We start from the raw sequence: 15,168 nt of genomic DNA, 5'->3' as shown, positions 1-15,168 counted from the left end.
GAGATGGGAGTTAGAAAATAATCCTGACCGTATATCTCTATTTATTGATCGATCTAGCCATCCATGACCACACAAGCAAATAAGAAAGCAAATGAAAATTTTTCTGAAGTCAAGTTAAACATCTTTTTTAAAAATAGAGTAGCCTTTTCAAGAAGAAGGAGACCCCTGCCCCTCCCAAAGCTGAAGCCAGAGCAAAGGCTTCGAGGGCCAGGAAAGCAGGGTTGAAAGGCTCCCACAGCAACAAAAAAGGAGATGCAGATGTCACCCACCTTCCAGTGGCCCAAAACACTGTGGCTTGGGAGGCAGCCAAATATCCTCAGAAGAGCGGCCCTAGGAGAAACAAATGAACAACGACTATGCCGTCACCAAACTTCCCCTCCCCACAGAGTCACCAGGAAGAAAATAGGAGACAACAGCATACTGGTCTTCACTGTGGGCGTCAAGGCCAACAAAGTGCCGAATTAAACAGGCTGTGAAGAGGCGCTATGACAGGGACGTGGCCAAGCTCAGCTCCCCGGTCAGGCCTGATGGAGAGAAGAAGGCAGACATTCAACTGGCTCCCGACTATGACGCTTCAGATGTTGCCAACAAAATTGGGATCATCTAAACTGAGTCCAGCTGGCTAATTCAAAATATAAAAGTTTTCACTATTTAAAATGTGAAAGAATGTAAATGAGTTTCATGTTCCAATATATTTGTAAAACCTTGTTCAACATGCTGAACAGCTTCTTTGACACAGAACTGTTTGTAGCCTTTGATATATACTATGAATCTTCTGGAAAGGGTTCCCCGAGATTGTAGCAGGGAGTTGTGAACCCCAAGAATCCCCATGTCGTCTCTCTCGGGAGCCCTTGCGTGGCCTCTTCTGAGGGACTGTGTGCCGTGAGGGATCAGATTTGTTAACACACAGCTCCTCATTCCCTGGCTCAGGGTGGCGCAGACTGGGCCTTTCTAGCAAGCTCGCAGGTGCCACGGATGCTGCTGGCCTTTGGAGCACACTGTGCGTTATTCTAAAGCAACAGCCCTTTGCAGAGAGGAACGGGAAGCTCCTCGTGGAGCTTCCCAGAGAGCCCAGCCATCCCTGAGACGCGGGTGGGGACGGTGAGCTGACCACAGCAGCATGAGGCACGGCCCACTGGGCCCCAGGCCGGGGGCCTTACTGCAGAGGGGCTTTTCCCTGCTCTGAGGGAGACGGAGCCCCACCTTGTTCCAGAATCGCGAGGGCCTCCTTTATGCTCAAAGAGTTCATGTCTCCATCAGCTGACTCAGTGACCAAGAACTACATACTCACATGTCAAACCCTAGAATGACCTAGCCATTTTTTAAAAATTTAACCAATAGGCTTTAAAACTCAGTAAGTTTCTCCTGGTTTATCATAGAGAGATTCTCTGGTCTGTGTTCGGCACTATGAAGGGCAGGAGGAACTTGGCTGGATTGGGGGATTTCTGGATACAGTTCACCCATCCATACCTGACCAATGTCGTCATAAAACTCTCTGTAGGGGAATTCCCTGTGGGCCTAGTGGTTGGCAGCCAGGATTCTGGGGTTCTGGGTCTTTACTGCTGTGGCTCAGGTTTCAGCCCCTGGTCAGGATTGAGATCCTGCAGGTTGTGCAGGGCACCCAAAACCCCCTCTCTGTAATTCTCCTCTGGGTTCCAACAGTTCCATTCCAGTCTGGGGGCGTGGCCGGGGCCTCCCCCTGATCCCTTCACTGCTGGGTTGTGCTCGGTTTTTATGACAGCTCAGGGGTCTCTCTCTTCCCTTGCGATGCTCTTCCCCAACGACCCTCTTGTGCCCCTCCCCTCACATACTCGGCAGGTAAAATTCCCCATATTGGAGGACCTCGGAGCACCAGGCTGCCTTTCCTTGTAGCATTTATCGTAGTTTTAAGTTATACTTATTTGACTGATGTCTGTCTCCCCAGCTACAATGTGAGCTCCAAGAAAGCAATGCGGTTTTCCTGTTCACTGTACTCCCAGCATCGACCTAAGTTCCTGACACAGGACAGGAATTAATATTTACCACATTTGCTTCCTTGGTGGCTCAGAGGTTAAAGCGTCTGCCTGCAATGCGGGAGACCCGGGTTCGATCCCTGGGTCAGGAAGATCCCCTGGAGAAGGAAATGGCAACCCCCTCCAGTATTCTTGCCTGGAGAATCCCATGGACAGAAGAGCCTGGCAGGCTACAGTCCACCGGGTCGCAAAGAGTCCGACACGACTGAGCGACTTCACTTTCACATTTTATTTATTTATTGGATGGATGATGTTCTACTCCAGTAGCAAAACTTAGAAATAAGGAATCCCCTTAAATTGTCCAGGAAAATGAGAAGGGCATAAAGTGTCCCTGGGGCGCGCTGGGAGGGAGGAAAGGACAGTCTTCTCTGCACTCACAGTGGGTGACCACTGCTCCCTTGAAAAGGCACTTAATCTACTCAATTCTAATTGCATTGTTTCCATAGTAGGATAGAAACTCTTCAGAGATCGAGACCAAGTTTTTCTGATTTATCTCAGCATCTTAGGTGCCCGACATTGGACAGGTGCTTATTAAATGTTTGGTAAAGAACACTGCTCAAGAAAACAGAGAAGACCAGTGTTGAAGCTCAGTGCACTGAGCTTCCTGGATTCTGTCCGTCCTCCTTACTAGAGTTCCCTGTTTCCCCATGTTTCCCCAGAGCGGCTAAGCCTCTCACTTCACACAGCAGGAAAGTAAAGCCCAAACAGATCAAAGGAGCCACCAGAAGTGATGCACAGAGGCAGCATCAGGACCCGGCCTTCCTAACTTAGACCCACTGCTCTCTCCTGCTCGTGACCAAGGAGCGCTCTCGGCAAAGAGACTGAGGGACCCGTGGGCTCAGTCTAGGGCAGCTGGCTCAGAAGGGGGGCTCATCAGCGCCAGGCCGGCCAAACTCGACCAGAAATTGAGCTAGCAAAATCTGGTACAAGTAACACTAAACTTGAATTTAGGGTCTTTATACAAACCAAAGAAAGAAACAAACAAAAAAACAATAATGAGCTACATTCACCAAGAAACATATGTTTAGAAAAAGGAATAATTTAAATAGACATTCTTTGAAAAAAAATTATAAGAAATTATATAATATATACAAAATATATTATATAATTATATATAAAATTATACCAAAAGACAAAAACATACCATATACCAATGTCTGTTGAAAATATCTTTTTATTATAAACAACATGAACACTTCCTAATACATGCTGCATATACAGTACACTTTCTTTTCTTTGCCTGAATTTTTATGAACATGATCTCTCAATACAATGGTTCTTCCCGTCAAGGTCACTTATATATTCAACAAGTACCAAGTGAAAGGCACTGTCAAAAGTTATGAAGGATTAAAGGAGGGAAAAAGGAGAAAAAAGGAATAATTGTATTCTTCAAGAGGACCAAGTTTTCTTTATTTTAGATAATTTTAGATAATTTTGATTTTTAACATACACATTTCCAATTTATAAGATGCATTTTAGAGTATTTCTTTCAAAAACAGCTTATATATCCAAGGTAAACTGGACAATTAAAACAATTTTAGATAAAATTAAATTAAAACACTACTTTTAGTTTTAAATAATCAAGTGATTTATGAAAAAGTGATCCTACAGCCTTAGATCATTTTCTTAACAATTGTAGTTTACTTTGATGTTTTTGAAAGACCTGAAATATTTTAATACCTGAAATATTTTAATACTTTGTCTTCTACAAATATGAAAAGGAATAACTGTCTTCTTTGAGAGCAGTCTTTGAGTCACTGTCAAAAGTTTAAATTAAGCAGAATCCAAAGGCCACATCTTCTGTCCTCACCATTAGTCTCTGTCTCCTATCATTAGTGACTGTGATGTTTCCTTACTGTCTGTATAAAGAGGGGCATGTAGATCCAAATATTTTTAGTGCAAAATCCAAATACTTCTTTGGAAAGTTGTCTAAAATGTATATACTGCAGACATTTCCCTTTGGTTTATTTTTGTGTATGGATGTCATATGCTACCCCCAAATTTGATTTTCATACTATTTTATAACATTTAGTAAAGATAAATCATTAATTAGATAAATGTATTTGCTTTTATGTCTTTGCAAAGTTTTCTTATAAATAATATGTTAAGTAACTCTCTTTGACACACCATATATCTCATTTTTGATGGGAATGTTGTCAACTACTACTTCTACATAGCACACAAACATTAGGTGATTCATCAAGATAATGAATTTCATGATTTTAAAATACAATGTGGTTCCAGCCACGCATAGTTACAGATACTAAATAGTCAGAGATAACTTACTGAAGCTCGTTCACAGAACTAAGCTTTCCCCTGATATCTATCCTTCTCCCATAACTCACCCCCCAAATGTCTGGAAGTATTATCTCAAATGCTTTCCAGGATTTAAATAACAATATTTTAAAACCACTTTTAACACCACAATAAGGAATTTGTTGGCATGACTCGAACAATACGGTTACTCCAGATGCTGTATTCAAACTGTATGGGTCCATTGAAAAAATAGATATAACCTATAAGAAAAAGACCAAAGAGATTTCAGAGGTTGAAAAGAAAGTTTTACTCTAGCTAACATTAAAAGCTCAATCTGTTCGATTCACTTTTTTAAACATTTCAATGCCTACATTATAAACAGCACTAATGCTTTAATGTATTGCTTCTAATTTAAAGAGGGGGAAATGTATAAAGGTTTCTAGTGCTCCTAAAATGTCACCTCAAATTAATTTCTGTGGTGGCGTGAGTTCCAGTTTTGAGGTTTGAATTTTTTTTGGCCACGCCAAGCAGTGAAAGCACAGTCGAGGCCTCCAGGGAATGCCCCCAAAATGCTTGAGTTATTGATATTGTTTATTTGTTGCAAGTTAGAGATAATGTCCTTTTCCATAATTAAAGCAAAAACATTTTATATTTATGATGTTATTTGTCTTCACATATAAAATACTCCCCATTCATCCCTGATTTTAATTATGGCAATACTTTTTGTATCTTGTGTGCTATGCTTAGTCGCTCAGTAGTGTCCGACTCTTTGCAACCCCATGGACTGTAGCCAGCCAGGCACTTTGGTCTGTTGGGATTCTCCAGGCACGAACACTGGAGTGGGTTGCCATGCCCTCCTCCAGGGGATCTTCCCAATCCAGGGGTTGAACCCAGGTCTCCCACATTGCAGGCGGATCCTTTACCATCTGAGCCACCAGGGAAGCCCTCAATATCTTTAAATTTAAAGTCGTGTTTAAGATTTGGCATCTTTTATTCATAGAACTAGCAGTCATTAAGTTAAGCTCTCATTTATTGTAAGCATATTAATTTTTGCCTGCTGACTAAGTAGTCACAGTAAGTAATCCCTTAATTATGCAAGGTTTTTATTAGTGAATCTAAGTCCTAACTGAGGGACTACAGAAGCTCTCCATTAAGATCAGTGAAGTAGTTACCATTTTTCTGGTAGACAGCATCTACTTTATCACCAATTCCTGGGAAGACCTCTTCAATGAGTCTGGGGTAGTCTTTATCCATCACATGGTTAGTGTCATCATAGCTATATAATAAGAAAAAGAAGCTCTTAAGTGGGTTTTAGGTAAATTACTTTAGAAATAATACAGTGGGTATCATGGCAACTTTCAAAATTGACAAAGTTTCCAATTTTTAGATCCATTTGAAACATCTGGTAGTTTCTTAAAATTAAGAATTATAATACTGACTATATAGTAGACACCTGGTGAGTATTTTGACTTGCCTAAAGGCCATATTTATAAAGATGGTTATAAACTCTTTTCCATTTTATTTGTACATCTGTTATAAAAGTATGTTATTAGGAAAGAATTTTTATAGTCAAATAAATATGTTTCTGGATTGAACAATTGTCTCTCACTATGTGTAAGACAACTTGCTAAGGGCAGTCATGGATACAAAACTATTTAAGGCTCAGTTTCCGCACAAGGAAGTTACAGAGGGAAATAGTAGTAATAAAGTGAGAGTGGGAAGCATAGATTTCTCCCCCCATAACTATATATTCCACACTCCTCTTCCCCAGCACATACTCACACTCTAGCCAACCAAACACATTCTGAAATCAACCTAGGAGAAAGACCTTTCATGATGCACTCTTCCTACTGTTACTGATGAGAGTTTTTTATATTCTTGAGGTACGTTCCAATAGGTAAAAGCTGAGAATCATTGGCCCATCAAGAAGGCTAAGATATACACAGATGACATTGTAACACTAGGCAATGGGGGCTAAACATCATGATAGAATACACATGAGATGTCATGGGAAATACATGAGAAGGGAGATAGCCTTTGAATGAGGTGATCAAGAAGGGCTGTACATAAAATGGTATTTCAAATTAACTTTAAACAACAGATAGAATGTCAAGAGGATAAATGTAGGGAAAGGCCTCTGGCAAAGAAAATTGTATAAGGGAAGGTTATGCAGAGATAAAAGCACAAAGATTTGAGATATGGTAAGCAGTCCATCTTGACCAAACCACAGACCTCATATAGGATAAAGGGACAGAAACACTAGACCAGGTAGAACCTAGACAGTAATATTTAATAGTCGTATTTAAAGTTGTGAGTGTCATTATCAGAAATAAGAAGACAAAAGGTAAAGACGATATATACAAGAGTGTGTGTGTGTACACATGCATGCATGGGTGTACATGTGTGTGTGTATAGAGGAAGTAAAGCTACCATTTAAAAAATTCCAAGTTTTGGATACCTATGAGATAATTATCCCTGAATTGACTTGGGTTCACAAACATGGCCAATGTCAATGCCGCCTTAAGCTCTACGCATGTTTCAGATAGTCCAGTTCTACTTGGTTTTCACGAGGGTCTGGCTTTGCAAAGTATAGACCTAGCAGCTTCCTGGCCAGCCTCTGCACTGGACCAACAGACTAGAAACTGCGGCCCTCTCTCGCTCAGTCTTGTCCTGTACATATTCTTGTGTTCCCTCTGGCCCCAGAAGATGGACTTGCATGGAAATTAGGAGAGGATGACAAGAAAGAGAATCCAGGAGAAAGATGAAACGAATGCATCAAAATAAGAGAGAGAGTTTTGCCCTGGCTTAAGTACAACAAATGACTGAGAAAGAAAAGCGTGGCCCAGAAGGGTTGAGAATTACACGTGTATTTTTCAAGAAGGCTTGAGACTTTCAAATGCCTGTCTTAGGGGCTACCTGCAGGAGCTGACATGGAACATAAATGAATGACTGGTTTGACATTTATAGTAATGCATGAGATGATAATTTTAAGCAACTGGAGATGCTCGAGGCTCACTTCGCCCTCTGACACACGATCGGGAGTAAACATGGTTCCCATACCTCCAGACTTGGTTTTCTGAGAAGAAGAGCGTCTTCCCTGAATCCTCAAAGTGAAGGGCTGCACTGATCTTTTTAACATCTTTTGGAAATCCCAGTTCAGATATTTTTTTGGGATAATCTTCCAGAATATCATAACCACTAAGTGCCCAAAATTTTCTGCCTAGAATAAGTGAAAGAATCATTTTATTATTCAAGGGAATCTATTAAAACTCACATATGAGACCTTTACTTTAGCAAAGAGAAAATTATTTTACACATTTATAAATAAATTAGTCAATGTTTGTGGTCACCATGTTTAAGAAACACAAAAGTATGAGAGTTCTTCAAAAATTAAGATCCTAATTTCCTAAATGTAAGCATAGCAAATGGAATATTAGTTTGACTATTAACTCTGAATATTAAGTTTGGAGCTGGGTTAAAAATTCATTAAGATTTCTATAGAAAGAAGCCACACAGTCAAAACAGGAAATTAGATTGAAAACTCAAGTTTTATACTGGTACAAAAGTTATCTTCTTCTCTAAAAAGTAACTTCTTTATAATATTAATTATAATAGTCACACAATAGAAACAGCAGTAGTAGGATCTATGTAGTTAATACAAATTATGATCATGAAGCTGGAATAGCAATTTGGGTACCTATGTCAAGGGAACAAGTAAAATATTAAAATGCATACATACTATGAATGGAAATGTTTAATATATGTTTTACATATAATTAGGGACTAGATAATAAAGTGAGAAAATAAATTTACCTTTCAGAAGGAGGAATTATGGATAATTTTTTTTGAATTGTTAAAAATGTACATTGTTATAACATTTTCTCAACAAATAATTTTTAAGAGGAAATAAGAGAAACAAAGATTGGATATGAGTAATAATGCAGACTTTTACTTGTCAGATTGAGGACACTTGGTTTCAGTTGGATACTTGGTTTCAGAAAGGTTTCAGGTGCTTTCTGCTTCCATTTTGTCATACTTGATTCTTAATTTAGATATATATTATTGACAATGATCATTTTATTAAATCTCTGGTAGCTAAAGTTCATCACTGACTGCTCCAGGCATATGCGGAAGTTTCGCTGGTGGAAATCTTACCTCTAAAGATGAAGATAAGGTCACGGGAAGGGTGCTCATAGGCGGCATCAATACGGTTGGGAAGTTCTGGCCAAAACGATTTTGTTAAAAACAGCTCTGCTTCAACCTGCTGAGGATGCAGCCGCCAGAAGAATCTGACACGAAAGAAAAACACAGAGTTTGCATCATTTCTCTGAGTGCAGTGTTTCTATCCTGCTAGCCACTTGTCTCCACATCAACACAGGTAAGCCAGACGCAACCATTCCCTACCACCTGTGAAGGGGCAAGATTTCCACTTCCGTTTAAACGCCAGTTAAACAAGCTGTTTCTGTCTTAACTCCAGCCTAAATACTGAAGTCCAAAAGTCTCCCAGAGCCTTTGTGAAGGCTTCAGGTCCTTTGTGTCCTGGGATCATTCTTTGTCAGTTTCGCATATCTTGCAAGTGGCAAGCAAATATGCCAGGCACTGTGTCAGGCTCTGCAAAGAAAACATGACTGACACAAATTATGCTCCGAAGATCTCATGGCCTGGGGAATCTGATACAAGAGAAAATACTGGAGCAAAATGAAATTGGAGCTATAATAGAAGAGGAAGGAATGCTATTGGATCACAGATGAGAGAATAATACAGATAATTAACAGATAATTAAACAATGGATTAATCAGTAAATGAACAAATAAGGATATCAAAACAGTATCAAAATTAAAAATTAGTATCTCGTTTTTCATCACCTGTAGATTTAGGCTGTAACATGCTCATATGTTACCAGAACCAAAGCTTTTCCATACCAAAAGGAATTGATGTGAAATTATGAATAACAGCTTACTAATATAGTAATTGATTTCAATTATTATTTTGTTAAATAAAATTGTATTCCTATATTTATTTGGTTATTTTTATAAGAAAAACTACAACCAAAGATGTAAAGGAAAGCTATACAATGCCAAGATTATCCATTGAAAGGTAAAATGTTTATCCATCAGTTATTTTATTTCATCTTATATATGTAAATAACCTGTCCAAAGGTCTGTTATTTTTACTAACTTCACCTCCTTTGGAATTCTGACCAGATGTTTTGGTAATCTCAGACATGACTTTAGAAATGTTTGTTACATGCAGGTTTCATAAAATAATACCAAAGTACCTGTCTTTAAAGATCAGTGTTTCTCCGCGGAGACTGGTAATGGCATCAAGGGATAAGGAAGGGTCGCATTTGTCTGGCGTTTTCGGATGTTTAGAGTTGGGGTCTTCATCTCCTGGACCTGCAGTCATGAAATGAGTCAAGGAAGTGACTGAGGATGACCTGTTCCTACCAATGGAGAGCAGGAAGGGCTTCATCCAGGGAGGGCAGTGGGTCCTGCCACCTCCTACATAATGCACCAAAGAACCTATAATCCCACCTCCTTCCTCCAGGGCTACCACGGTCTTGCCTGTGGGACTTCCCCTTATGTTTTCAACTTTAAAGACCCTTGAGAATCATCTCAGCTCCAAATTCAGCCTTCCTAAGGTTGATGATAGAAACGGGCTGGGGGAGCAAGAGACTTTAGGGAAAACTTCCCCATACTTTGCACAACCTATTCAGACTTCTCCTGAGAAACACATTGCTCTCACAGCCATTTCTGGAAGCACGTCATCTCTGTGGGAGCCCTCCTTTGGGCTCTTTCTCGAGCCTACTTGACCAGCTGCCAGCATCAGCTCACCTTGCTTTAGAGTTTATCACTGTGCATCTGCATCTCAGTGAAAGGTCAGGCCCCAGCCACTCTGGTATGACTTGCAGCTTGTTGGCAACTTTCCAGCCAGCTCACATGAGTGCAAAAGGGTTGCAGGACATAAAATAATGCTCAACTTCTTTTTCACTACCTATATCCTATTAGTTCTGTCATTAAGTCCCTCAGCCAAGACAGTAGAAATAGTAAAAACTGCAGAATTCTCGCCTCTGCCCTCACGAGCTATTGTGGTAGATTTCAATCCAGAAGGGAAAATAGCTTGGGGCTGGCCTGACCCAGTTTTCTGAGCTCTGTCTTCTAGAAGTGTTTACACTGATGACTGTGTACGATGGCTGTACTTCTATTTATGGTAGGTATGTTTGCTTGTTGGGGTTGAGGTTTAATTATTTTGTAAATATTATTGAAAATTTGGAAGGAAAATAAAGGAAGAAATTCTTACAAATGTTCACTGTAGATATTGGTTAAAAACTACCACGGGCCACTTGAATGGTTTCTACTGTGGTAAATAAACAGGAGAAGTTGAAAGAATACCCACAATTTATAAAAGCTGGTTGAAATCTCACTTTCTCCTTGTGAAAGCTACCCCAAAAATCTGTGTTCCTATCTAGCTGTGTTTCACCCAGCTGTGTTACTATAGATATACCATTTAAACTCTATAGCCTTAGTTTCTTCATTCATCAAATGAAGAATAAAATATTGTCATTTCTTATGTCAGAGGTATTGTCAGGATATCAAATTTACCTTGCAATGTATAAAATACAAATACAAGGAGACACATTCTACAAAAACTTTGGGGAATGGAATATTTTATACTTGAGCAGGTAGATTGATATCTAAAGAAAAAATGAGCATGCTTCTCCATGTGTTACTAACAAAACCAGGACAGTAATATTGTTCATGGTAAATTCATTAATAATTTAGAAAATAAGTGTGTTATGTCTTCTGCTGTCAAGTTGATTTATCAGTAGTTACCATAGAGAGACTGAATCCCTTGGACATCATCATCAGGAAGCATAAAGTGGCTTTTGCCAGTGTAGGTGTAGATGGGAAACATGAGTGCTCCTGGGTCCTTGGAGTGGTCCAGACCTAAGGAATGGCCAAACTCATGGGCAGCAACAAGAAACAAGTTGTAGCCTGTAAGGAAACAAAGGAACTGAGAAAAAAAGTCCTCCAATGACCGATGCACAGAATAAATGCTCTTTTCTTCCTCTAGTTAATATGTCATCATTTCTCCTTGCCTATTTGACTCAGTTTTTAAAGTTAATATTCAGTTGCTTAAAGGAAGATTTAAAACATTGATTTAATCATTGTAAATCATTTGGTAACCCTTTGATTACAGCTGCCTACACCGATCATCAACAGATTGATTAGCGATCAATAAGGTTTTATTGTGAAGACACTAGTAATCCTGATTTGCCCCTTGCTTTCTCATGTCAGTGAGGAAAGTAGAGAGTGATGACCTTAAATGGACACGCATGGGGGAAAAATAGGGTGACACATATCTAGGGTGCTGCCTAGAAAATCATCTAAATAGGAGCCAGCAATCAAAGGTATGATGACCAAGCATAGAGAATGCACTACATACAGTCTCCAAGAATCTACTTGGGAACAAATTCCTACCAAATGTTCCTTTCCAGTATCTCTCTATACTCTAGAATTTAAAGACGCAGAAACTCTAGACACGATTGGCCAACCTTCCTCTACTGGCGAAGACTACTGTGTCTCTGTGCTTACATTATTTCCTCCAGTCATTCTTCCCACAAATTTTTAATGCTTTTGGTATTTTAAATTGGAAAAAAATAAAATGCTGAGAGAAAAAAACACATGAAAGCTGGAGCCAGTGGTTTCAGTTTGACCTTAAATACCCTTTGCTATCATAGCCTGTACATGAAGAAAATATGTGACCAACTTAGCGAATTGTGCAGACTGCAGGATGGTCATTCATTTCAATGAAACATTTCAAACCCAGAATTTACACAGGAACCAAAAGCTGAGGCTTACTGTGACTATGTCTTAACAATACTAGGTGTTGCTCCTTTTTCCTAAAACCATCCTTATCTGTGAAATATTTAGACTTTAAATATGCAAACTCCCACCTTTCCCTCCAAAGACAGATTGGCAGCATAGGTATTGAGACATTGATTATTCAAGGCCCAGTTTTACTTTTTGGGAAAATAATTCCTATTTTTAAATGAATAATAAAGACCAGATGTTTTTGAGGACTACCCTCTAATTATCACAATTAAGAGTCCATATAGCTCCAAAATTAAGTCCTAGTTGAAATAATTTGGCTTTTATGCCTAAATTAGCATTCTCAATTCTTTTGAGCCTTGAAGATTCAAATACTGACTGAATTCTCTCAACAGTTTCATTTTGCTTTTGCAAATACATTTTAATCTGGTTTGTCTCAGACTTTCTGAAGTAAGAAACTATATTGATTTGCTAGAGTGGTATTTGTAAAAATCAGTGGAATAGACAAGTCTAAAGAAGTAATCATATAACAGAGAATAGAAATACGACTGGATTTGTGCCATTAATATTTCTACAAAGGAAAAAAACTATTTCAACTCATATCCAACTTATTTATGATCTACATATTTAGCCCTAATAGTTTTTAGATTTATATTTGTAATAAACCATACTTCTTCATGTGTCAGAAGTAGTCCACAGTAATAACACCTTGGTTAACAGAAAGCATTTTGATCCTATTTCAGAGTTAGCTAGTATCCCTCAAGCCACTAGACTAAGTAGATTTTGCTCATTTTTAATGTTTCATATTGGCTAGTAGAAATGCCATTTGTAGAAACTAAGTAGAAGATTATTATACTTATTAAACTTTTTTGGAAAATATAATCAAATACCAAATATAATTTACAGTATGCTTCTTAACTTTTTTCCAATGGGATCTGATAATCATGAATTATAGCTTTATAAGAAATATTACCTTTGGAACTACTTGTCCAGGTTTCATCATCATCAAAATGAGCATCTCCTCCATAATTTGGTCCAGGAGGGAAAGCATGAGCCAGCAGACCAGAGGGTCCATCAAATGGGTAGAAGTCGCCATGCTCTACACACAAAAGCAAGAGTTAAGAATCTAATTATACCAGTAGTGCCTAGGCCAGGTGCTTGGTGAATTTTTGTTGGTTCTGTAAGAACTAATGAATAACTGAAAGAAGGAATAAAATAATGGAGCCAATAGTAGAATACAAAAATGCTTAAAAATTATTCTGCATCATTACCTTTCGTTCCAAAAGAGATCATGATATCAGCAGTGCCATTGTGAATTCTGGTAAAATTCAGAGGTGTCACATCAGACCACACCTTGAAGGCTTTTCTGAAGGCCTTTTCCACTTCAGAATGCGTCAGATCAGGTGTATAATTCACAATTCTATTTAACAGAAAAAGCTTGAATCAAATTTTTGAAAAGTGAAAACTCTTTTAGAATATATTTTCTTGGAGTACTGCTTTTCAACTCAACATGCAACGGCTTCTCTAAAAGTTCTACTAGAGGTCCATTGTTTCAAATAACTTATTAATTATGATGTCATATAAAGACATACATACAAAGACATACAACGCCATGAAGAACATGATTAGATACTTGAGTATCTCCAAATATTTGACATCTTAAATTTAAAGTATTTAGATGTTTACTAAAACTTATATGGCTGCCATGCTAAAAGTTTTGTATCACTATGGTCTAAACAAATGAAATAGTTCTGTAAAGTTCATGAGAGAGTGAAATTCTCCATTTTTAGCACTCTTATAATAAATATGACTATTACATTTTCAAATTTTCTTGAAACTACTCTTCTATTTTGATTTTATACCTGAAAGAAGCATATTTAGTTTTGCAATAAAAATAATGCTGGCTGAATGCAACAATAATATGTAATAGCTATTATAAGGTATTCTCATCAACAGTATTAAAGTTACTCCTGTCTCTCTGTGTATGCTCTGTGCTTAATCGCTAAGTCGTGTCTGACTCTTTGCAACCTCAAGACGGTAGCCTTCCAGGCACCTCTGTCCATGGGGATTCTCCAGGCAGGAATACTAGAGTGGGTTGCCATGCCCTCTTCCAGAGGATCTTCCAACCCAGGGATCTAACCCAGGTCCTCTGCATTGCAGGTGGACCCTTTACCGTCTGAGCCACCAAGGAAGCCCAAAGTCACTCCTAGACCTACTTAACTTCCAGTTTAAAATCTAAGGCCTACTTGAAACAATGGGACCACACATGTTCTGTCATCTGTAGCTTGTGCTGAAAATTAGACATTTGATACTACAAAAAGCAGCAAATACTAAAGAAAGAAGAGTCTATGATTTACCTGTAGGTTAAGTTCATTTTGGACCACTTGAGAGTTCGAGGAAAAACATTGTATTCACCCACATCAGGGACCCCACATCTTGGTTTTTTCATGATATCTAAGGTGTTATCATCAAGTCTGCCAGTCACCTCTAAGCCGAAAAATGACTGCATTTCTCTAAGCCTGTCAATCACAGAGCTTGCTGCACTTTTCTTCAGGATTCCAGCAGGATTCTGAGGATAGTAGTACGATTTCAGGTAGTTCTAAAAAAAGAGAGCAAAACAACCCTCTTTTAAAGAGAAGGGCATTTATGAGACATATCACATCACTGGAATTGTTAAAATACTCTACCTCTGCAAACTGGAAGTCTTCCTCAGACAAGTCTTCAGAATCTCCATCACCGGGAAGGGGCAGGGACCAACAAGCCGTCCAGCTGAAGAAGAGGAAGCCAGCCAGGACCCTTGGGTGCATCTTGGATGATCGTGCCTGGAGGCAGCTGCCTTTTCCCAGACAAGTACCTTTACTTTTATAGGCTTATGGTGATGAGTCATCAATTATGGACAAGTTTCAACTTCCTAGTCAGTTAAAGGTAAACATGCTTACATGGCGACTTTTTTTTTTTTTTCTCCCAAGAAGTGTGGTTTGTGGTAGAATTTGAGGGAAACATAATATGAGGGCTTCTCTCCTTTCAGTAGGGTCTCAAAAACCATCTTGCAAAATAACAGCCTCAGC

General features: G+C 38.8%; 1 protein-coding gene across 1 annotated transcript; it reads right to left on the bottom strand.

Moving 5' to 3' along the window:
• Positions 1 to 3,168: 3,168 nt before the first annotated feature.
• Positions 3,169 to 14,938, bottom strand: MMP13 (matrix metallopeptidase 13). The gene is made up of 10 exons (XM_061143227.1): positions 14,788 to 14,938; positions 14,458 to 14,699; positions 13,372 to 13,520; positions 13,074 to 13,199; positions 11,102 to 11,263; positions 9,547 to 9,664; positions 8,424 to 8,557; positions 7,329 to 7,488; positions 5,441 to 5,544; positions 3,169 to 4,528 (listed from the first exon to the last, which is right to left on the bottom strand). The coding sequence occupies exons 1-10, from the start codon at positions 14,905 to 14,907 to the stop codon at positions 4,428 to 4,430; spliced, it is 1,416 nt and encodes a 471-aa protein (XP_060999210.1). The 5' UTR covers positions 14,908 to 14,938; the 3' UTR covers positions 3,169 to 4,427.
• Between the last annotated feature and the right edge of the window lie 230 nt (positions 14,939 to 15,168).

Source organism: Dama dama, chromosome 1, assembly GCF_033118175.1.
Source record: "Dama dama isolate Ldn47 chromosome 1, ASM3311817v1, whole genome shotgun sequence".
NCBI classification, from domain to species: Eukaryota; Metazoa; Chordata; class Mammalia; order Artiodactyla; family Cervidae; genus Dama; species Dama dama.
This window is presented reverse-complemented; position numbering and strand designations above follow the sequence as displayed.

Bases quoted from the DNA above. Each gene is read 5' to 3' on its own strand.
- MMP13 (XM_061143227.1), bottom strand. From the start codon at position 14,907: ATGCACCCAAGGGTCCTGGCTGGCTTCCTCTTCTTCAGCTGGACGGCT. The intron at 8,558-9,546 runs GTACTTTGGTAT...CTTTCGTGTCAG, and splicing joins ACACTGATCTTTAAAGACAG to ATTCTTCTGGCGGCTGCATC. The intron at 5,545-7,328 runs GTATGGGAACCA...CTTATTATATAG, and splicing joins TCAGAAAACCAAGTCTGGAG to CTATGATGACACTAACCATG.